The sequence below is a fragment of the Gigantopelta aegis genome, chromosome 14 (genome assembly GCF_016097555.1).
Source record: "Gigantopelta aegis isolate Gae_Host chromosome 14, Gae_host_genome, whole genome shotgun sequence".
NCBI lineage: Eukaryota > Metazoa > Mollusca > Gastropoda > Neomphalida > Peltospiridae > Gigantopelta > Gigantopelta aegis.
The window spans coordinates 42,455,399-42,478,251 of NC_054712.1; the positions used below are offsets into that span (position 1 = coordinate 42,455,399).

General features: G+C 38.1%; 1 protein-coding gene across 1 annotated transcript in view; it reads left to right on the forward strand.

Annotated features, from left to right (window-relative positions):
• LOC121389530 (C-type lectin domain family 18 member A-like) overlaps positions 1-22,853 on the forward strand; it is a 30,701-nt gene that overhangs the window by 6,372 nt on the left and 1,476 nt on the right. Inside the window, exons 2-8 of the mRNA XM_041521194.1 lie at positions 6,677-6,795; positions 15,499-15,705; positions 16,629-16,726; positions 16,990-17,075; positions 18,011-18,040; positions 20,029-20,130; positions 21,227-21,358. Coding sequence (XP_041377128.1) covers positions 6,677-6,795; positions 15,499-15,705; positions 16,629-16,726; positions 16,990-17,075; positions 18,011-18,040; positions 20,029-20,130; positions 21,227-21,358 — 774 coding nt within the window. The remainder of the gene's footprint in view (positions 1-6,676; positions 6,796-15,498; positions 15,706-16,628; positions 16,727-16,989; positions 17,076-18,010; positions 18,041-20,028; positions 20,131-21,226; positions 21,359-22,853) is intronic.

Genomic DNA, 22,853 nt, shown 5'->3' on the forward strand with positions numbered 1-22,853 from the left:
CCATTTTTGTAGGTACAATTGTTTAAATAACATTTTTAAAAAATTTCAAATACGATCAGATACATTAGTATTCATCAAACCTAAACACGAAGAAGCGACACTGGCCTCAATAATTGAAACGTAATAATTTACAAGGAAAATGATTGAGTCATGAATTTGTTCACAAAAATATCAATAGGATTTCTATGTTTTCACATGAATAGTAAATATGACTTTTTATCGAATATCTCTTTTATGGTTTTATAGATCTATACATTTCTTAGCTATGTCAACTGTGGAAATATTAAGAGAACATAGAATGTTACGTGAAAGTATATAATTACAAACATACGGTGGCCTTGAAGCTATAGACGTATAACAACATTTATCATATCAAATATCCTTTGAAACAAGCGTGTAGGCATCAGTCATAAATAATGGACATGGAATGTTGAGTATTAAAATGTACATTTAAAGATGGCATAACATATTCTGTTAAAGTGATACACAATCAGAGATATGCTAACAGTCTAGTGACGATGTAGGCGACAATATATCTGACATTTGGTAAGAAACAGACAGACATAGCGAGAGAGAGAGAGAGAGAGAGAGAGAGAGAGAGAGAGAGAGAGAGAGAGAGAGAGAGAGAGAGAGAGAGAGAGAGAGAGAGAGAGAGAGAGAGAGAGAGAGAGAGAGAGAGAGAGAGAGAGATTAGACCGTATCTCTGCACAACACAGAATCTAATAGGCATTTGACAAGACAGGATTGATTCCACAGATCTCAATTTTCTAGCGCCTCGTCTATAGGAGGACAGCCACTTCTGAGGAGACCTTTTACATGAAAATATATCCTTGCTGGCTGTTAAATATTTGATGCTTCTGATACTTAGAGGAAACCCGCTACATTTTGCCATTGGCAGCACGAGATGGTAGTGATGACGAATATGGCGATGCTGCTGATTATAATGGACGGGATAGGGCAGGAACTGAACATTCTGTTTGAAGATGGTAATCTGACATCAAGGTTATATTTACCTTTTTTGTCATCCTTATGCGTTTAGGCTCTCATTTCTGTAGGGGTGGGGGAATTACATGGATCACAACTAATATTGTGTGTACAATGGTAAAAAGGCGGCAGTTTAGTACATTGTCCTTGGATTTGAGGATTTGCTCCAGCACTAGGGGGCAGTTGAAACGACCCCAACCCATGTCCTACCTTATGTTGACACCCACAAGCTGATGTATTTTTATGCTGGGATGTCATTAAACATTCGTTCATTCATTCATTCATTCATTCATTCGTTCATTCATTCATTCAGTTTAATAAAAACACAATATTACACATTTTACAAGGTTTTTAATTGTCGCTTAAACATATTTAGTACTTATTTGTACTAATCCTGTTTGACAATACAAAGACTTTAATCGATATGACCAGTGATTAATCTGGCGCTTAGAACTGTTCTTTTTCCTTTCTGCCTAAAACACACACAAGGCATATTCTGGGATCGGATAGGAAAAGGTTACATATATTTTCCATAATGTCATTTAGATTTCCTAAGTACTGACATTATAAGGAAAGCCGATTGTATATTAACACATGCCCGTTTTCTTTAGGTTTAATGCACCGAATACAATGTAATATCTTTGCTGTATGCGTTTTTTTGTTTGTGTGTTAGGTTTTTTTGTGTTTATTTTGTTTGTATTCTGTGTTTGAAGAAGTACAACGCTGGCTTTATCTGAATTGAAAGACAAAATGATTAGGATTGACCTTTTATGAAGCTTTAGCAGATTTAAGTAAAGTGCTTATATAAATTATGTTCTCACATAATGCGGCTTCCTTATGTCATCGAACTTTAGCCAGCTATCCTGTCGTTTGGTATCTATGTTTGGAATGAAAACCTACAGTATTTAGCATTATGATTTGTTTGTTTTGTTTAACGAGACCACTGGAGCACATTGATTTAATAATCATCGGCTATTGGATGTCAAACATAAGATAATTCTAACACATAGTCTCAGAGAGGAAACCCGCTACATTTTGCCATTAGTAGCAAGGGGTATTTTATATACACCATCCGACAGACAGGCTAGCACATTACACGGCCTTTGCTTTGTGCACTGGCTGGAACGAGAAATAGTCCAACGGGCCCATCGACGGAGTTTGATCCTAGACCGACCGTGCATCAAGCGAACGCTTTACCATTGACCTATGTCCGCTCCCTGGCAATATGATGATCTGCTACTATATACAAACAACAGGTATGAGGCATGTCAATAAGGCCCTTTTAAAATAAACACCATTTTTAATAAAATAATTATAACATCCAATGACAAAAAATCTAAAACAACAGGGGACAAGACGTAACCCAGTGGTAAAGCGCTTGCTTGATGCGCGGTCGGTTTGGGATCGATCCCCGCCAGTGGGCCCATTGGGCTATTTCTCGCTCCAGGCAGCGCACCACGACTGGTACATATAAAAGATCCCTTGCTGCTAATCGAAAAGAGTAGCCTATGAAGTGGCGACAGCGGGTTTCCCCCCTTATTATCTGTGTGGTCCTTAACCATATGTCCGACGCCATATAACCGTAAATAAAATGTGTTGAGTGCGTCGTTAAATAAACCATTTCCTTCTTCTTCTCCTAAAACAACAATACGTATGGAATAAAAATTTATTAATAAATGTATGGATATTTAACGATATTCCAGCACGAAAAATACATCAGCTATTGGATGTCAAATAATGGTAAATATTTGAATGAATCGACGGCATATAAAAATATTTGTATACACATTGACATATACATAATTTTATTTTTATTTCTTGTAAATACAATACTTTTAGAATACTTCTGATAGTCTTTTAATAGTTCTAAAGTGTCTCATAACTCCATAGGAGTGGCTTGTGTACGTGCATTGCATTATTATTATTGTTATTGTTGTTGTTGTTGTTGTTGTTGCTGTCTTGTTTTTTAATCTGTACACAAGGTGAGACGTAATTAAATAATTTGTCTGTCTAAGACTTAAAATGCAACGGACAATGTCTGTCGGTCTTATTACACCTGGTAGGACCGGCCTCGGTGGCGTCGTGGTTAGGCCATCGGTCTACAGGCTGGTAGGTACTGGGTTCGGATCCCAGTCGAGGCATGGGGTTTTTAATCCAGATACCGACTCCAAACCCTGAGTGAGTGCTCCACAAGGCTCAATGGATAGGTGTAAACCACTTGCACCGACCAGTGATCCATAACTGGTTCAACAAAGGCCATGGTTTGTGCTATCCTGCCTGTGGGAAGCGCAAGTAAAATATCCCTTGCTGCCTGTCGTAAAAGAGTATCCTATGTGGCGACAGCGGGTTTCCTCTAAAAAACAGTGTCACAATGACCATATGTTTGACGTCCAATAGCCGATGATAAGATAAAAAAATCAATGTGCTCTAGTGGCGTCGTTAAATAAAACAAACTTTACTTTTCTTTTCTTTTTTCCTTTTCCTTTAAAATTTAAAAAAATAAATAAAAGTTTATCTTTAATAGCAAACATTAATCTTTCAAAAATGTGTTTATAATATGGTGATATTCCTCCTCCCTACACGATAAAACCAGATCATTCCGGGGACTTTATTACACCTAGTAGTGATGACCACACTTGACAGGTGGTACTACTATCTTATTACAGTTTGTTTATTTGTATTTAAAGGGACATTCCTGAGTTTGCTGCATTGTAAAATGTTTCTGACTAATAAAATAGTTCTATGATTAAAATTACATATTAAATATATTTTCTTGTTTAGAATATCAGTGTCTTTATATTCAATGTGTTTCTGGTTGTCCTAATATTTGTAAGAAGCCCAAACTGGATTTTATCTTCAAATAATTTCGTACGTACGAAAAAATAATATTTTAGGAAATAAAATGAAATTTAACCTAGTACAAATATTAGAACGATCAGAAACACGATTAATATACAGCCACTAATATGTATTGCAGACAAAAATATTTGATATGTAATTACAATCGTTAAAAGGTCTCTGTTAGTCGATGACATATTTAAAATTGCAGCAAACTCAAGAATGTCCCTTTAACAACAGCACCAAAGCACACCGAATTTTTTCTTTCTTATTTTTATTTTATTTTGGTCATTTATTTTTAAATTTCTAAATTGTCCCATACATAGCAACCTTACCTCTTCCCCCACCGATTCCCGTCCCAGGGTCGGCCACTGGCGAAATCAGAACCCAAACCTGGGATGGGCGTGTTAATAGAGTTCCCAGTTCCCCAAAGCCAATACCAAACTAATGTGTATTAACATGCTCGTATACCATCGAGCATGTCTGTCACGTGTACGGTCTCTGGATAGCAAAAGCACATTGATTTATTAACCATCGGTTATTGGATGTCAAACATTTGGTAATTTGTACGTATAGACTGCTTTAGTAGCAAAGAATCTGGTATATGCACTATCCCACAGACATAATAGCACATACCACGGCCTTTGAGAAATAGCCCAAATGGGCCAACCAACGGGGATCGATCCTAGACCGCCCGGGCATCAAGCGAGTGCTGTACCATTAGGCTACGTCCCGCCATCATTAGAAATGATGTATCTACCTGGGTACTAGAAATACAAATGTAAACAAACCACATATCAGTGATTCAGCCAAAATCTGTTGAAAAACGCCCTATTACTTAGCCTTGGACAGAGGCGGATCCAGAAGATGGGACGGTGGAGGTGGCAGGGGACACAACCCTAAAAATCCTGTTTTTTCAAGATATCTTTTTTTCTTCTTGTATTTTTCTTCTTGTATTTTTCTTCTTCTTCTTCTTTTAATTGTGTTGTTTTTCATTGGGATTCCCTTTTGATTAGTTGGTTCACGATCCTTTGTCATATTAGTCCCCTAACCCCTAAAATATTTCCTGGTAAAACACATACATCTAATGAAAGAAAAAGATTTGGTGACGTATCTAAACAATTACTTTTGTAAGTTAAATATTATCCCACGGATAAGGATGGAGTATTCTATTCCTTACGTATCCTAGTTCCAGGTCAACAGTACTAATACATCTAACTAAAACCTATTTACGGCCCTTGAGCAATTAACTTACAAATGCATTACCATTTTTAGGTTAAGATAACATTAACAAGGTCAACATACAAAAGGTTTTGATTAAATGATTACAAACTGAAAATAACCTAAAGCCTTTCTTTATTGGATATTGTCTTTTGAGCCGCAATTGTTTATCAGCATCATCTCTCAGGAAGAGTATTTATTATTAATGTGGTATAGTGTTAATTTCAGTGGGCGATTTAAATAGACGATTTGGGTTATTAACATGGAGCAGCCAATGAAATGTCTTTAGAATCCATATCTAGCATATTGTTTTGTGTAGCCTAATGGAAGGGGGCTCGCCTAATGTTGGTGAATCCGGGTGGTTTTCGTTTCATTTTACAGCCAGTTCCCGACGACCATATAATCGTGATTTGAAAATAATGTACTGATGTGGTTTTAAAATAATTCTGATAGTCTTTTAAAGGGACATTCCTGAGTTTGCTACAATTTTAAAGATGTTTTCGACTAACAGAGACTTTTTAACAACTGCAGTTACATATCAAATACATTTTTTTCTGCATAAAATATCAGTGGTTGTATATTAAACGTGTTTCTGATCATTCTAATATTTGTACTAGGTTAAATTTCATTTTATTTCCAATTCTTTCTTTTTTTTTGTACGTCGAAATTATTTGAAGACAAACTCCAGTTTGAGCTTCTTACAAATGTTATGACGACCATAAACACATTGAATATACAGACACTGATATTCTAAATAAGAAAATATATTTAACATGTAAGTGTAATCGTAGAAGTATTTTATTAGTCGGAAACATCTTACAATGCAGCAAACTCGGGAATGTCCCTTTAATAGTTCCTTATTTGTACTATGTTGAACATCGTTCTTTGATGCCATAATTATCACACGATGTTCTTTCAGATAGGTTTATCTGAACGTGTTATAGATTACCTATCTTTGGTTACAATATTTTATTAAAATGATACATTTATATCTATTAAAAAAAACCCACCGTGTTATAGTAATTATTACTACATGTTCCTATGACATGTGTCATCATAATCAATGAGCAAATAAAAAACAATGGTTTTGTTTAGGACTTTAGTAGTTCTCACTTTTGCTATTTATGAATCAAAGCAAATGATAAAGACTAGTGTTATTACTACATATTTGATTGTTATAGAACACACACACGTACTCACTCACGCACGCACGCACGCGCGAATACACACACACATACATACATACATACATAAATAATCATACACACATACGTACATACATACATATATACATGGATGCCTCAATATCTCAGAGCGCATCGTGGTTAGTCTGCAATTTGCGGACCATACGGTGCCACAGTTTCGAGTCCCAGCAACGGCATGGGACAATTTGTGAGGCCAGAAAGGATTTAATTATCAGTGCCAGTGCGTTAATGTATATATATATATATATATATATATATGTGTAACAGCCAACCTCGACATACATACAATATATAGATATTCATACATAAATACATATACACATACATACATCTACACTAGTATTAATCTCTACTTTTAAACAGATATTATGGTGTTTGGATTGACTACAGCATTGTCTGTACACGTGTTATCTGTGTATGTTTTACAGCGTGCGTTGTGGCAGTCAGTGGTCTGAGCTCAAGAAAGATTGAAGAAATAGTTTCCGAACACAACGCTTACAGACGTCTGGTAGCTCAAAGATACAACATATCAAACATGAACAAACTGGTAAGTTACTCAAATACATAAGTATATTGCTCAAAGATACAACATATCAAATATAAACAAACTGGTAAGTGACTCAAATACACAATTAACTCAACAATTCAACATATCAAACATGAACAAACTGGTAAGTTACTCAAATACATAATTATATTGCTCAAAGATACAACATATCAAACATGAACAGACTGGTAAGTTACTCAAACATATAATTGATAGCTCAAAGATAAAACATATCAAACATAAACAAACTAGTAAGTTAATCAAATAAATAATTAGATAATTTAAAGATACAGTGTATCAAACATGAACAAACTTGTAAGTTACTCAAACATATAATTAATAGCTCAGAGATACAACATATGAAACACGAGCAAACTGGTAAGTTATTCATGGGCCAACTGAATTTAAATGCCCGTAGTTGAAACATGAACCATCTGCTACATTACTCCAATAAACAAATGGATTGCTCAAAGCACCAATATGAAATCTAAATTGACTGACATGCTACTCAGAGATTGATTAATGTAACAATCATACAACACAGCAGACATGAACACATGGTACATTGCTCAAATATAAAATATGGTTGCTCACGGTTATAACATATTAAACAAGACCACACTGGACAATTAATATTTAAATACCGAGTTAAACTGACCAAAGATGTACAACATTATATATGAACAAACTGACATGACACAAATAAACAATTAGATTGCTCAAATGGCCGTTGTGGTAAGTTACTCAATGTTACAGTTAGTTTGTTCAAAGATACACGAAACCAAAAGTTTTCTACTTAGGTAATTTAGACTTACAGACGTGTGTTTCGGTGAACGTAACACAAAATGTGGTAGGGTAGGTCGTGTGTTTGTTCAGATAAAATATTATCTATATACACTTTTCACCTATATATTTATTAAAAAAAACCCAACATCGAACAAATAAATATATGTACATCGAAATTTGTTTGAGGGTCAACATATCAAAATGATGTTTCACATATGATGCATTATATTGAGTCTAATGTTTATAGCCTTTACTGGAGATTTCGTACATATTGCTCAACACAGAGGACTGCCACTCCCAGACTAGTTTATTAAATCAAAATTAGCACCGGACAGAGCGCATTAGAATAAGTACAGCTGTGACGAGAAGCTCTCATGAATAACTGTCATAACAGGATACCTGTGTGTGAAATGGTCCACCAATTAAATATAAACAGACATGTAATACAAAAATAGAACCGATGTTTAACGACACCCAAGAACTGTAATATAAATACAGACACAAAGTATCAATTGGCATGAATTTGAAACTAATCCGCCGACTACTTGACATGTGACAGTCCAACCCCTTCCCATCCCCCAACCCCACCCCACCCCACCCCACCCTACCTTCCACTCAACTCTCGTCTCGTACACCTGTAGAAATTGTATGGTCGTCATGGCTTGTGTAATTTTGTTTTCCGAATCCTGTATGTATGTTTAAAAATTTAAAGATGAAATCCCCTAAGCACTATTTGGTGTTATAATTCGTGCGATCACCACAACTACCTCAATCCCCCTGACGAGACGGCAAGGTTAATTAGTTGTGCGAGTGGCGTGGGTGGAACGTTTGGAAGAATCGAACCTAATGCCTACCCGATCACACGATCATTGTTTGTATTACACCACGGTGACGGAGATACACATGCATAATACCCCACTTGAGCACACTGATCTATTAATCATCAACTACTGGATGTCAAACATACAGTCTTAGAGAGAAAACCCTCTACATTTTTTTTCCGTTAATAGCAATAAATCTTTCATATGCACCATCTCGCAGACAGGATAGCACATACTACGGCCTTTGATATACCAGTCGTGGTGCACTGGCTGAAACGAGAAGTAGACAAATGGACCTACCGACGGGGATCGATCCTAGATCGGCCGCACATCAGGCGAACGCTTTACCACTGGGCTACATCTCGCACTGCGTAGCTATACAACTAATATGCGCTTCGTTCTATTAATACTTTTAAATCAAAAATATACTTTTTAATCAATTCTAATAATTAAAGTTAACGCATAATATATATAGAATACTAAAAGAGCTTGCTTGGTATATAATATTTCGCTCGTCAGATACCAACATTGTTCACGAGTTTCATAAAAATCGTTTAACAGGCAAGCGAGTATAGTATTTTATTTATTACAAACCAACTGCAAACAAGCCACAACGCAAAAGTAAACAGATGTCGAGACCTACTACATGCTATTTTTTTTCTACGAATTGGGTCAGCAAGTGATCTACGTCACGCTCACGTCACGCCGATAGTACACTAGTTAGATATTGAGTGATTGTTTTAGCGATAACCAGGTCACCATTGTCATGCCATCCAATGAAAAAAAAACCCACACACTGTCGAATCGATTACTCCGTGACGTACAAGATAACCTGAAATTGACTTATCTATGACAAACAAGTTAACTATAAGCGAAAGGGCCGTAAATAGGTTTTCGTTGGAAAAAGCATTAAAATTTATTTTTAAACTGTTTTTTCCCCCAGAATATGTAAGAAATAGAATACAACATTCGTGTCTGTCGGATGCAATCCATCTTACAAATCGTTGTTTAAAAATGTATCCAATTCGCTTTTGCTCGTTAAATACACTTTAAAACAACTCGTTGCAAGATAAATGGTATCTAACGACCACTCATGTAGTATTCTCAATATGTTCGATGTTTGTTCATCGATATGCGGTGTAATAAATATAATTCAAAACAAATTCCCGTGAGAGACCGCTTATGTTACAACTCGTGTGTTTTCGATCGTATGTCTCTCTGTCTCGCTCGTGATATACAATTGAAAACACACTCGTTGTTATATAAACGGTCTGTCATGGGAACCCATTTAGTATTCTCCATGAAGCCCAGTACCGGCTTACCGATCTCAACCAGTCGACCGGGGGCGAGACGTAACCCAGTGGTAAAGCGATCGCTTGATGCGCGGTCGGTTTGGGATCGATTCCCATCAGTGGGCCCATTGGGCTATTTCTCGCTTCAGCCAGTGCACCACGACTGGTACATCAAAGCCTGTGGTATGTATTATCCTGTCTATGGGATAGTGCATATAAAAATCTCTTGCTGCTAATCGAAAAGAGTAGCCCATGAAGTGGCGACAGCGGGTTTCCTCCCTCAAAATCTGTGTGGTCCTTTACAATATGTCCGACGCCATATAACCGTAAATAAAATGTGTTGAGTGCGTCGTTAAATAAAACATTTCCTTCCTTCCTTCCTTCCAGTCGACCGGCCTTGGTAGTGTAGTAGTTCAATCACTGAACTTATTGCCTTGTAGCTACTGAGTTCGCATCCCGATACCGAGTTCTACCTGAACTGGTAGGTTAATGTTAGTACACCGCCTTTTCTCTCACCAACCATTAACATCGACGACCAGCAATTTACTGTCCTGATCAGACAGTCGAGATATAGCTGAGGCCATATAGCCGAGGACCACATAGCTGAGGCCCAGATAACTAATGCTAAGATCAGCCCGGTACAATCTAGAGGGAGAGCACAAGCCATATTTTTATCTTTATTTATATAGAGTAGGATAAACACAAAACCCCGAAAATTGTGCTCAAGTTGGGGGAGGAGGGCATCGCCCCACCCCGGCTCTCCAATTCCTATGGACCTTAAGATAGCTTCTCTGCGTGCCAAGGACACCGCGCGTGAATATATATATACTGACCAACAGTAACGATCCACCGCCGACATTTTCTCTGGTAACTTTAATATGTAGCAAGCGTGAGTCTTAATTGGATGTAATAATGACGAAATTATGATTTACACGTAGATTAACCCAAGAAGATGAACGTTCATCACGTATCCTCTCTTATTATTTTGTTATCTACAAAGAAAGAATTGATTTCTTAGACAATTGAATGTCAAACATGTGTTCATTGTTAAAATGACCAAATGTTTGACAGTCAGTACTCAATGATGGATTAACCAATATTCTCTAGTGGTGTTGTTAAACAGATTTTATAGAACTTAGATGTTTTCCAGAACAGCATGCTTGGAGCCTAATAACATACAAAAACACGAAAATGTACAATCTAATTAAAATTAGCTCCACTATTACATGTGGATCTAAAGACAGCCAGTTGGAGCTCATGTCCACCAATCAAAACCTTACTTGCAGAATCCTGCCAGTGATTTAAAAATAATTTGAAAACATGCCGAATTATCCTGAGGGTATACATGTTTCGTGTGAATTACGAATGCCTTAAAACATGTTTTATTTTATAAAATAAATAATTTGTAATGCAAAACTGAAGACGGATTTAGTTTTTTTAAATTTTATAAATAAATAAATAATTTTTAATGTAAAATTGAAAACTGATAACCCACCCCGTACTTATTGGTATGGTTCGCTGTACTGCGGCCACTAAAATAGACTCGCCGGATATTTTTAGAATTTGTATGCTCCCAAATAACGTTATAAAAGGCGAAGTGTGATTGGTCAATATTTAAATTATTATTTACAGACGAAATGTTACCTGGACATTGGGGACTACGCAGTGTTGTTAGTTTTAAATCACTGGCAGGATTCTGCAAGTAAGGTTTTGATTGGTGGACATGAGCTCCAACTGGCTGTCTTTAGATCCACATGTAATAGTGGAGCTAATTTTAATTAGATTGACGAAAATGTAATCACTAAAATAAAGTTAAAAATGAAATTATGTAAACAAGAAATGTTCGTTCGTTCGTTAATTCTATTTTGTCTGTTATTTTCTTCAGTCCATTATCTGATTCAGGTCATATATATTAGGGGGTATGTGTGTGTGTGTGTGTGTGTGTGTGTGTGTGTGTGTGTGTGTGTGTGTGTGTGTGTGTGTGTGTGTGTGTTTGTGTGTGTGTGTGGAGTAATGCACAATGACGATGGAGAAATGATCTTTGTTACAGGTGGGGTGGAGGGCAAGATCAGACTCTAACGAAAGAAAGAAATGTTTTATTTAACGACGCACTCAACACATTTTATTTACGGTTATATGGCGTCAAACCTATGGTTAAAGACCACGCAGATATTGAGAGAGGAAACCCGCTGTCGCCACTTCAAGGGCTATTCTTTTCGATTAGCAGCAAGGGATCTTTTATATGCACCATCCCACAGACATAGTAGTACATACCACGGCGTTTAATATATCAGTCGTGGTGCACTGGCTGGAACGAGAAATAGCCCAATGGGTCCACCGACGGGGATCGATCCCACATCGACCGTACATCGAACTAGCGCTGTACCACTAAGCTACGTCCCGCCCCAAAACTTTAACGATTCAGTGAATAACAAGCATTCTGAGAGTACTGCTAAAGTAACATATGTCTCCTATCGGGCCCTATTTGTTTTTGATATCGCCTAATAAGTTCAAGGGCCAAGGGTTAAATCGCTATGAAAGTCAAACTTGAACTGTAACAGTGACCGCTAAAGCTATACATACAATTCAATTCAGTATCTTGAGGCACTGCAAAAAAGAAAGAAAAAAAAACGAAAGAAGAGAAAACAACTTTTGTTATCGCCTTCAAGGTTCAAGGGCCATAACTGTGGGGAAAAATTGGTAAATCGTCATGAAGATCAAGCTCGATTTGTATCACTAGAGATAAAGCTATACACGAAATTTCAACTCAATATTTGGTGGCATTGCGAAAAAAGTCCGGAAAACTATATGTGGGACAAACGGACAGACAGACATTGATTTTTATATAAACAACAACAACAACAACAACAACAACAAAAAAAACCAAACCCATCTACAAATAACAATGGGTAACAAATAGAATAACCAACACGTTACGAGGCGTAACGAATTATCTGTCACTTGTGAATGAATGTTGCAAAACACTCGCCAGAGGCGCTGTACTCGTGATGGGTGCCACCCATGGGGCACGATATGAACACTGATATCATCACTGCTTTGACAGTGATTCATGAGTGCATGTCATCAAAGCTGTACTGATTGTAATGAGCTCTGTTTGGTGCCGTTTATAATTCAGTAAACTAGTCTGGGAGTGACAGTCCTCTATACAAGACTGATGAAATCTCCAGTAAAGGATCTCCTCTGGAATGGCTGTCCTCCTATAGAAAAGGCACTAAATAGAGATTCGTGGAATCATGACCATTCGACTCAGTGGCGTAGGGGATACGGGGTGGGTGTGTGTGTGTGTGTGTGTGGTAACTGACCCCCAATCAACTTTTGTTTTGGTTTAAATCATACACACATACATACATAGTGTGAGTTGCCCCCCCCCCAAAGGAGTCCCCCCCCCCCCAATATAAAATCCTGGCTACGCCAGTGATTCGAATCTGCATTGTGCAGAGATACGGCCTTGATCATGTATTACGGTGTTGTTCCGATTACAACATCCATTCACTCGGGACAGATAAATACTTAATTCTTCGAGGCTCATTACTTATTCTCTAAACAGGTCATTCATATTAATTTTCTGACAGTCGTCTACATCCTTTACAAATAGTTATTATCTACGTCACGTGGCATGTATTCTTCTCCTGTGTTTTGGCCGTAGTATACCCATTTATCCACACAGAATTAACTAATCAAATTCATATTAGCAGAAATGGTGTTTTTTCTTCGCGTCAAATTATTCACACAATTAGCGCGTATTAACTGATTACTGTCATTTTGTAAAGGTAAATTAGCCACGCCCACATGCGTCTGACACATGATCAATATGAGACATCGTGTCTTAACTGACTGTTACTAAAAATAGAAACAGAGCGAGCCCAACCTTTCAGTAACAAATAGATTCATCACGAATAAATAATGTACAAAACACGAATAAAGAATATAGAAAACACGACAACAAGGGTTAGTCACGCTCGACAATTAGAGTTTCGAAAATAAAATGCTGTTTCAGTCAAAACAGATAATTAGCATGTTAAAAGGTGTAACATTTTCAAAGAAGGTTCAAGTACGAAAATTACACCGTAGCTGTGCGCTGAAAAGAAACAAAGAGACAGAAACAGGAAAGGTAGACCACTACGAATTACATGTAATTTGATGTATAATAATTGTGGAAATAATATTTAGAAACAATAAATCTCGAAATCATATGAGAGTGGACATCCAGCAGTTATACAACGGGGCGGAATTTAGCTTAGTCAGAAGAACGCTCGCATGATGCGATTGAGTCGTAAGATGGAACCACATCGTCAGTTTTTCCTCTGACACCAACCAGTGCCCCACGACTGGTATGTTAAATGTTGTGGTATGTGGATTCCTATCTGTGGTGAAGTGCATATAAAAGATTCTTTGCTGCTAACTGAAAAATTGAGCGCGTTGCCTCTGAAGACCACGTGTCAGAATTAACAAAAAACTATTCAATGCGATAAACAAACTTTTTAAAGGGACATACCCTAGTTTTTAAACACTAAGGCAATGTTTTTTTACTATTAGAGCCGTTTTTGATAACTGAAATCATACTTTGCTTAGATTTTATTGTTTAGATTATCCATTTCTGTACATTCGAAGTGTTTTTGGTCATCCTGGTGTTTTTAATATCACAAAATGCATTTATCATATTTTTAAAAACGCACGTGCGTCTGAGAAGTAACAGTTATGGAGTCGAGTTTTAGTCTATTTTTAGAGGATATTTCACCATTTCAAATTCACAGACTCATGTTTCACTCAGTTGTAACTTTATCCAAATGTGTTACAGGTTTTTAGATTAACCAAATGTAGTGTGCATTTTCATGGGCTGAAACTAGGGTATGTCCCTTTAAAATAAAGTAATGGCCTCGCTTTTGATAGAAAACTATCTGAGACGCGATGGGTCGCGGGATCCATCCTCAATCCCAGTACCTCAAGACTGCTACATCACACGTCGTGGTTTGCGATGTCTTGTCTCTTGGAACGATTCAGTCAAAACCCGCCCGGCTACATCACAAAAATCAACATAAAGATCAATTTTAGTACCCTACTGGTCCAACCGGAGAGGACTACAGGTTTAATCTCCGTCCTTATGTATATCCGTCCGTCCGTCTGTCTGTCCCACTTAAAGTTTTCCGGATGTGTTTTTCACAATGCCTTAATATATAGAACTTGAACTAGAACTCAAGATATGAGCTGTAATGTTAAGTATAGCTTTATCACATTCTGTTATGGAGGAAGTTTGACTTTCATGTCGATTTACCCATGTTTGACATATATATGACACTAAAACTTGAACTAGAACTCAATATATTGAGCTGTAATGCTATGTATAGCTTTATCACATTCTGTTATGGAGGAAGTTTGACTTTCATGTCGATTTACCCATGTTTGACATATATATGACACTAAAACTTGAACTAGAACTCAATATATTGAGCTGTAATGCTATGTATAGCTTTATTACATTCTGTTATGGAGGAAGTTTGACTTTCATAACGATTTCGTCGAATTTTGTTATAATTGTTTTGCTAATTATTTTGGAAAATCTTAAAAACATTTTGTAGTCAGTCTAAAGATATGAGTATTTTGTGTCTATTTCACATGAATCCAGGAAATATTATAGTGACGAAGGTGGGGTTCAGACAAAATTGGTCAATTGATAATGTATTCAACAGTTAAAGTGTTCGAGCGTCACAAAAGGTACCATTTTCGAAGAAGATTAGAAGTATGTATATCACTGCTACACATTTTAAAACAACTTTCTTTTCCAGAACTGGAGCGATTCCCTTCGTCAGAGAGCGGATCAGATACTCACGTGCAGTCGGAGGTCACGAAGGACGCGTGCGTCACACGAGAGTCTGGGACGCAGTAGCTCAGGCGTCCGGTCTGTACTGACCACGTGGTTTGAGGAGAGCAGACACTTCTTATCCGAACACCAGGCGTGTCTTCCCTGGAACAGCTGTGACAGGTTCAGGCGGGTTCGTACCGGTTTCATTTTAATGACGTCAGTAGGTTTCTAAAAGGGGTCATTGGCTCCCCACGTTTTCTCTTGCTGTGCTAAAATACCCTATTGCCGTAATGGAAATTACTGAGGCCATTTTGTTAACCACAATTCATGCAGAAAATGCATTCAGTGTTAAAACTAATCTCTGTGATGTGTAGTACATGTATTTGTGTGCCAAGTTTCATGCTTTTATGAAAAAACTAAACAAATGCACGATTGATTCACATATTCTCTGGACTAGTATTTGAACACCTGAAATTCAAAATGTTCTTGGGGGAACATGCCGCTAAACCCCCAGTAATAGGGACCACCACTTATAAATACATCCCACTGGCCCTTTTTAAAACGCGCCAAACCCAGTACATAATCCAATCTGTTGTGAGACTCAACGGACTTTTGTGAAGGATAAGTCCACAAAACCGACGTCGATCTCACTAAGCACTGTCCACTGGTCACATACAATGAAATAGAAAAACTAAGTGACGTCACATCCTTTCAGATTTCTTCATTTACTGATTTTTTTTTATTATTCTTTTTACGTACCCCTATACCCCTATGGTTTCGGACACGTCTTTCCAGGGTCTCACCACTGGCAACAGGCACGGATCCAGGATTTTTTAAATAGCGGGGACCCAGGTCCTTGACAAATGGTCGGGATACGTTTGCATTTTTGGTGTATTCTGCAATATATATTGCTTCACCAAAAATAGGTTGGGGGCTGGCCCCCGCCTGAATCCACGCCTAGGCAAGGCCAATGATGTGGTCCTGGACGGAAGATTTTACCGATCGTATTTGACTGTTCTATTTATGTGTCTTGTCGATGGTCACAGCCAATAAAACTGATTCTTCTCTGTTCTCATCTGAAATGTTGTGTTTCTGTCTTTATTCCCCCTGTAGATGGTGAACGCTGAACAGACACTGGTTGGGTGTTCACTGAAGACGTGCGGTCGTCTTGCTCACAGACATCAAGTCATGGTTTGTCTGTATGAGGGAGGGTACGTGATCACCTTTCATTTTCAATGGTTCCTTAAAAATACCTGAACGCCAAGTTTATATTATTATATTATGTACGTTTCGCTAAAGCTAAATTCACATAATCCCATAAAATTGTGTGTTATATGTATAAATTTTACGGATAAAACTGAAATCATACGAATTTACTAGAACACCCGATGAGTCTGCCAAGTGCGTGGAATGCATGCAGTAATATGGACGGTTTGAAAAAAGCATGTCTTTATGTATTTTATTTTGCGTCCAGGTCTGAAGACTCTTTCAGCTTTAAAACTGGAGATAGTTGTACACACTGCGGAGACGCGGCACCATTCTGTGAAGGCAGGCTCTGCGGTGAGTGCCACGTGATAATATGGGATCATACCACGCAACTACAGTCCCATTCAAAAGAGTGCCCAATTTCTTTATTTTAGTCCGCTACTGACCCCAGTCGGGCTGCTGGTGCTCTCTTGCACCTGCCAAAGCGGGCGGTCCCCTCCTCTCACCAACCCCAAACCCTTTTTTCCTGCCTGGACGGAGGAGCCGGATTAGGCCGACACCTACGCCCATGACAGGCGACAGCTTGCTCTGAATGTGCACGTTAAACCCTATAACCTGACCTGACCTGACCTTTATTTTATTTGTTGGAATCAGAATAGATTTGGCTACAAAAAATATTGCTAAATCTGTGGAGATTGACACACAGGTTAAACACACATACATACATACATACATGAACAAAGGCATGTTTTGCACACACTGTTTGCCCATACGAAAGGTAAAAGTACCTCGGGGAAGGAACCTAGAAACCAACACAGATTCAGCCTGAAAATGCGACGTATTTCTATGGATATTCTGTATATTTTCCATTCCTAGCCAAGGATTCTTGAGAAAATCACTGTTTACACCCAGTAGCAGCATATTACAACACACTTATATTATGTAGAATGGCTTAATGTGTAGGTGTTTATCACAAATGATTGTGAATTTGTTTTTAGCGAAATATGACATTCGCAACTACATACACCAATGGACCTTTAAATGAAATTATATTTAAAAGACTAAACCTGCAATATTTCCGGTGATATGTATTATAAAAATAACTTGATTGAAACCTATTCTAAGATTACACGAATATCCTACTGAGCACGTTTTAAGCCCGCGACGGACATTGATTAAACATTGTGCAGAGGGGCTATCAAACGAGAGAGAAAAATAATTTCTGTCATATTGATCTTAGTGTATATTAAAGGCACATGTATTACATTTGATGAAATTTTATTTTTCAGTTCCATGCAATAAAGAAGAAAGATCGTGTGGTGAGGTTTTGTCTTGTTTTAACAAAACGTTTATTTTTGGCTGGTTGCAAACAAACTCTTAATATTATTTCCGTTGACATTTCGAGACTATATCTAGTAATTAAGGTGCAGCACTGACCAAAATGATGTCTAATGCTATTCCATATTTTGAACTTTTGCCCAGTGGTAAAGCGCTCGCCGTGTGCGCTGTAAGTTTATGGTCTATTCCCGTTTGTGGGTTCATCGGGCTAATTTTTGTTCCACCAGTGGACCACGACTGGCATATCAAAGGCCATGGTATGTGTTATCATGTCTGTGGGATGGTGCATATAAAAGATCCCTTGCTTCTAAAGCGTGGTTTCTCTCCAAAATACCAAATGTTTGACACCAAATAGCGATGATTAATAAATCAATGTGCTCTAGTAGTGTCGTTAAACAAAACAAACGTTTTAGTAAACTGCGAATGGCAGTCCCCTTTGAGCGGTGCATGTTGTAGTGTCTAATAAATATTCTCTGGATGGCTGTCCAGCAGCAACAATCACTGCGTGACATCTCCTTGGCATAGATTGAATGAGTCTCTGAATCCGGGCACGTGGAATCCTAGCCCATTCTTCCTGCAGTGCATGTGACAGTTGCGGAGGTGTCTGAGGCTACAGGTCACACTGGCGTACACGTCTGTCCAGTTCGTCCCATATATATTCAGTGGGGTTGAGAAGCATGTGACGGCGAAGAATTTCATCCCGGTAGTGTACAGCTGTCAGGTTGTCTTGTACGAACACAAGTTCACTTCTGCCGGTGTATGAGATGGCTCTCCACATCATGACACTCCCTCCACCGACTCTGTCAACTTGGGCGACGCAGTTGTTGGCAAAACGTTCATTGCGACGTCTGTAAACACGTTGTCGTCCATCACGTCGCAGTACGTCCATCACGTGTGCACCAGCGAACACATAAATGTCGATGTTGACATCGCAAGACGGGCCAACATACGGTCTCCTAGCCCGTAAACCAGCTTCTCGAAGTCGGTTCCGAATGGTCTGTGCAGACACCCTTCTTAAAGCAGGTATGCGTCCAGCAGTGTTAGTTGCTGTGGTAGTTCGGTGACACAAGTGCAGAACCCGGATGTAGCGACCGTGTGCTGCAGTTGTTATGCAAGGTCTTCCATATCTGGGCCGGTCTTCAGCTGATTGAAAATGCTGGTACCTGTCCCAGAGACGTGAAATGGTGCTCTGATAGACGTTCGTGTGGCGTGCGACTGCTGACTGCGATTCACCTAACTGGAGGCGGCCTATTGCAATGTTTCGATTCGGCAGGCTTAGTCTTGACATCTTGTAACTCGTCTACATCGAAATGGAAATGAGGCATCATTGTGAGCATTGCACTTTTAAATACCCATCTCTACCCCAATCTTTTCGCTGAGTTTTACGTGCATTCGCCAAAATCTTGCCATTTCACGCCGAAATCCTGCAATTGTCGCAACTATGTAAAAAAAACCTATATTTTGTATAAAAAACACTTTTCTTCTTTCCCTATCACCTACATGGGTTTTTTTTTTACAGAGTAGGTATATATATATATATATATATATATATATATATATATATATATATATATATAGAGAGAGAGAGAGAGAGAGAGAGAGAGAGAGAGAGAGAGGAGAGAGAGAGAGAGAGAGAGGTCGCACTAGACCGAGACTAGACCACTATTTTACCAAATGTCCATTCGACTCTGCATTGTGCAGAGATACGGTTTATAGTTCAGATTTACCTGTAAAAAGAGGAAAATTAATTTAAACCCCCCATTAATTAACACGGAGACAGTTGTATGCCCACGTCTGCGTTCAGAATATATTGGAATCACAACTCTTATTTGTTATTTTATGTAATGGATACGAGAGTGAAGGTTTGTTATATCATCATTATGTTTATTGAGTGAGGTTGTCTGTGTCACGGTTAGCCTAGTACGCATGTTTTAGATAAAAATAATAATCTCAAATCCACTTGTTTCAGACTGTCGAAAGTCGTGTCACGGAGATGGTGTCGGGAATGGTACTCTCAACTCCACCACGTGTGTCTGCACGTGTCAGTATGGACTGGGACCCAACTGCGATCGTGAGTACTTTTATTTGTATATGGCTCTATTTCTCTCTGTCTCTCTGTCTCTCTCTCTCTCTCTCTCTCTCTCTCTCCCTCTCTCTCTCTCAACATGTCTGCGCCTGCCTGCGTGTCTTTCTTTCCATCTGTCTCTCTTTCATTCTTTCTCTCTCCATATATGTCTGTCTCTCTCTCTCTCTCTCTCTCTCTCTCTCTCTCTCTCTCTCTCTCTCTCTGTCTCTCTTTCACTCTCTTTTGTTTGGTCTTTTGTGTTTGTCTCTATTTGTATCCCTCTCTCTCTCTCTCTCTCTCTCTCTCTCTCTCTCTCTCTCTCTCTCTCTCTCTCTCTCTCTCTCTCTCTCTCTCTCATGGGCCATCCACCGAATGAACTGATGTTGAAAACCCATTTTACCATGAGTTCCCCGGGATTTGATTTCTAGTCTGACATTGTAGATCGAGTTTCACATTGACCATACATCTGACTTTCTGGACCGGCCTCGGTGGCGTCGTGGCTAGGCCATCAGTCTACAGGCTGGTAGGTACTGGGTTCGGATCCCAGTCGAGGCATAGGATTTTTAATCCAGATACCGACTCCCTAACCCTGAGTGAGTGCTCCACAAGGCTCAGTGGGTAGGTGTAAACCACTTGCACCGACCAGTGATCCATACCTGGTTCAACAAAGGCCATGGTTTGTGCTATCCTGCCTGTGGGAAGCGCAAATAAAAGATCCCTTGCTGCTAATCGGAAAGAGTAGCCCATGTAGTGGCGACAGCGGGTTTCCTCTCAAAATCTGTGTGGTCCATAACCATATGTCTGACGCCATATAACCGTAAATAAAATATGTTGAGTGTGTCGTTAAATAAAACATTTTTTTCTTTCTTTTTCTGACTTTCTGCATCACTCAGGACAGAACTAACACCTAAATGAAATAAGAACGCGAAATAAATTATATGGACAATTTATGATAAAATATTTTTTTAAATACTCGAGATTGAAATCGAAAACTGTCATCTCACAAGAAAAAAGATATAAGGATAAACTATGGAAAATTATGAAAAAATACTCGATGTTGCTGCTTTAAATAGATCAACAAAATTCTGGTCTTTGTTTCTAGTGGAGTGCAAGAACCCCGAGCTGTACGAAGACTACGACTACTGCAGCACGCTCACCAACGACGACTGTAACGACCCGGATGTTGACCTCAGAGCAACCTTGAGGGAGTATTGTCCGGAGCAGTGCGTTTGTCGTGAGTAAACGCACAAAAAAACATCTCGTTAAATCATGAACCAAAAACATACATTGTGGAAAACATGTACGAAACAAAACATCACAACATATATTGTTGAAAATGTTTACAGTAAACAAAAATAAAAATATTTCATTACCGATAATATTTACAGCATTCAAAAACAAAATGTTTACAACATGCAACAAACAAAATATATGACGGGTCCATGGAAAGAACTTGTGATTCAAACTTTTGGTGAGGTGATATTTTATAATTGTGATGTTTACAACCCTACACTCGTGGAATATGTATACCTAAGAAAGCATAATTTGCCAACAGCATTTAATGGCCTACCATTGTAAAGGGTTTTTAATTTAGTGTGTCGTTGTGACTTTGGCATGCACCACCGTTTAAAAAACTGTTTGGAGATCACAGTTTATTCCCGTGAACCCTTCATATATTATAGAACATATTTACGACTTAAAATACCAAAAACAAAAACATACATTATAGAAAATATTTAAGAAATATAAAATTATAAACATACATTATATAAACCAACTGTATAACGTAGAATAATGAAACACTATAGAACTTAGCCACGGGTGAAAAAAGAGATGAGGACAATTAACTTTAAACTGCATTGCCAAACTAGAGATTCTTTAATATAGTAGATGTATCAACAACAAAATAATTATGATCTTCTCATAATGGGCTTCCTTTTATTGGCCAGTTTTATTCAACGTGTTTATTGTTATTGTCAATATACAACAATTTTCAAACCTTCATGAATAATGAAATCATAAAAGAGACTATTGATTTTCCTACGACTGTTAAGAGGTTTCAACTAACAAATTAACATCTACAATTACATATTATATGTTCTTACCCTGACATTATCAATATATAAATATCTGGGGCAATAAATATATAAGAAAAAGAGAAAAAAGAAGAAGACATGTTCTTGTTAACAGGATCATTGTGTGTGTATCACATTGTTTCTGAGTGTTCTACGAGTATCTCTATCTGTTGTCAATATAAACACGGAAAGTGTTCAAATGACCACGCATTGCTGACGTGTACCACACCCACTCAGTGATGTTGAATGACGTCATAAGGATATTTGGTGGGGGTTTACAAAGTGTGCGGTTATAGATATTTACCGCACCCTTTTGTTAATGACCCCCCCCCCCCCCCCCCCCCAACCTAACCGTTGTATAAGTCTTGATATTTTACAAAACGAAAATACAACTACATGTACTATGTAATTTCAGTTAAGAATAACAGGTACGGCGGGGCAGGGAGCTGCTAATTCTGAATAAAAAATATTATTGGTAGTAAAGGGACATTCCTGACTTTGCTGCATTGTAAGATGTTTCCGACTAATAAAATATTTCTACGATTAAACTTGCATATTAAATATATTTTCTTGTTTAGAATATCAGTGTCTGTATATTCAATGTGTTTCTGGTCGTCTTAATATTTGTAAGAAGCCCGAACTGGATTTTGTCTT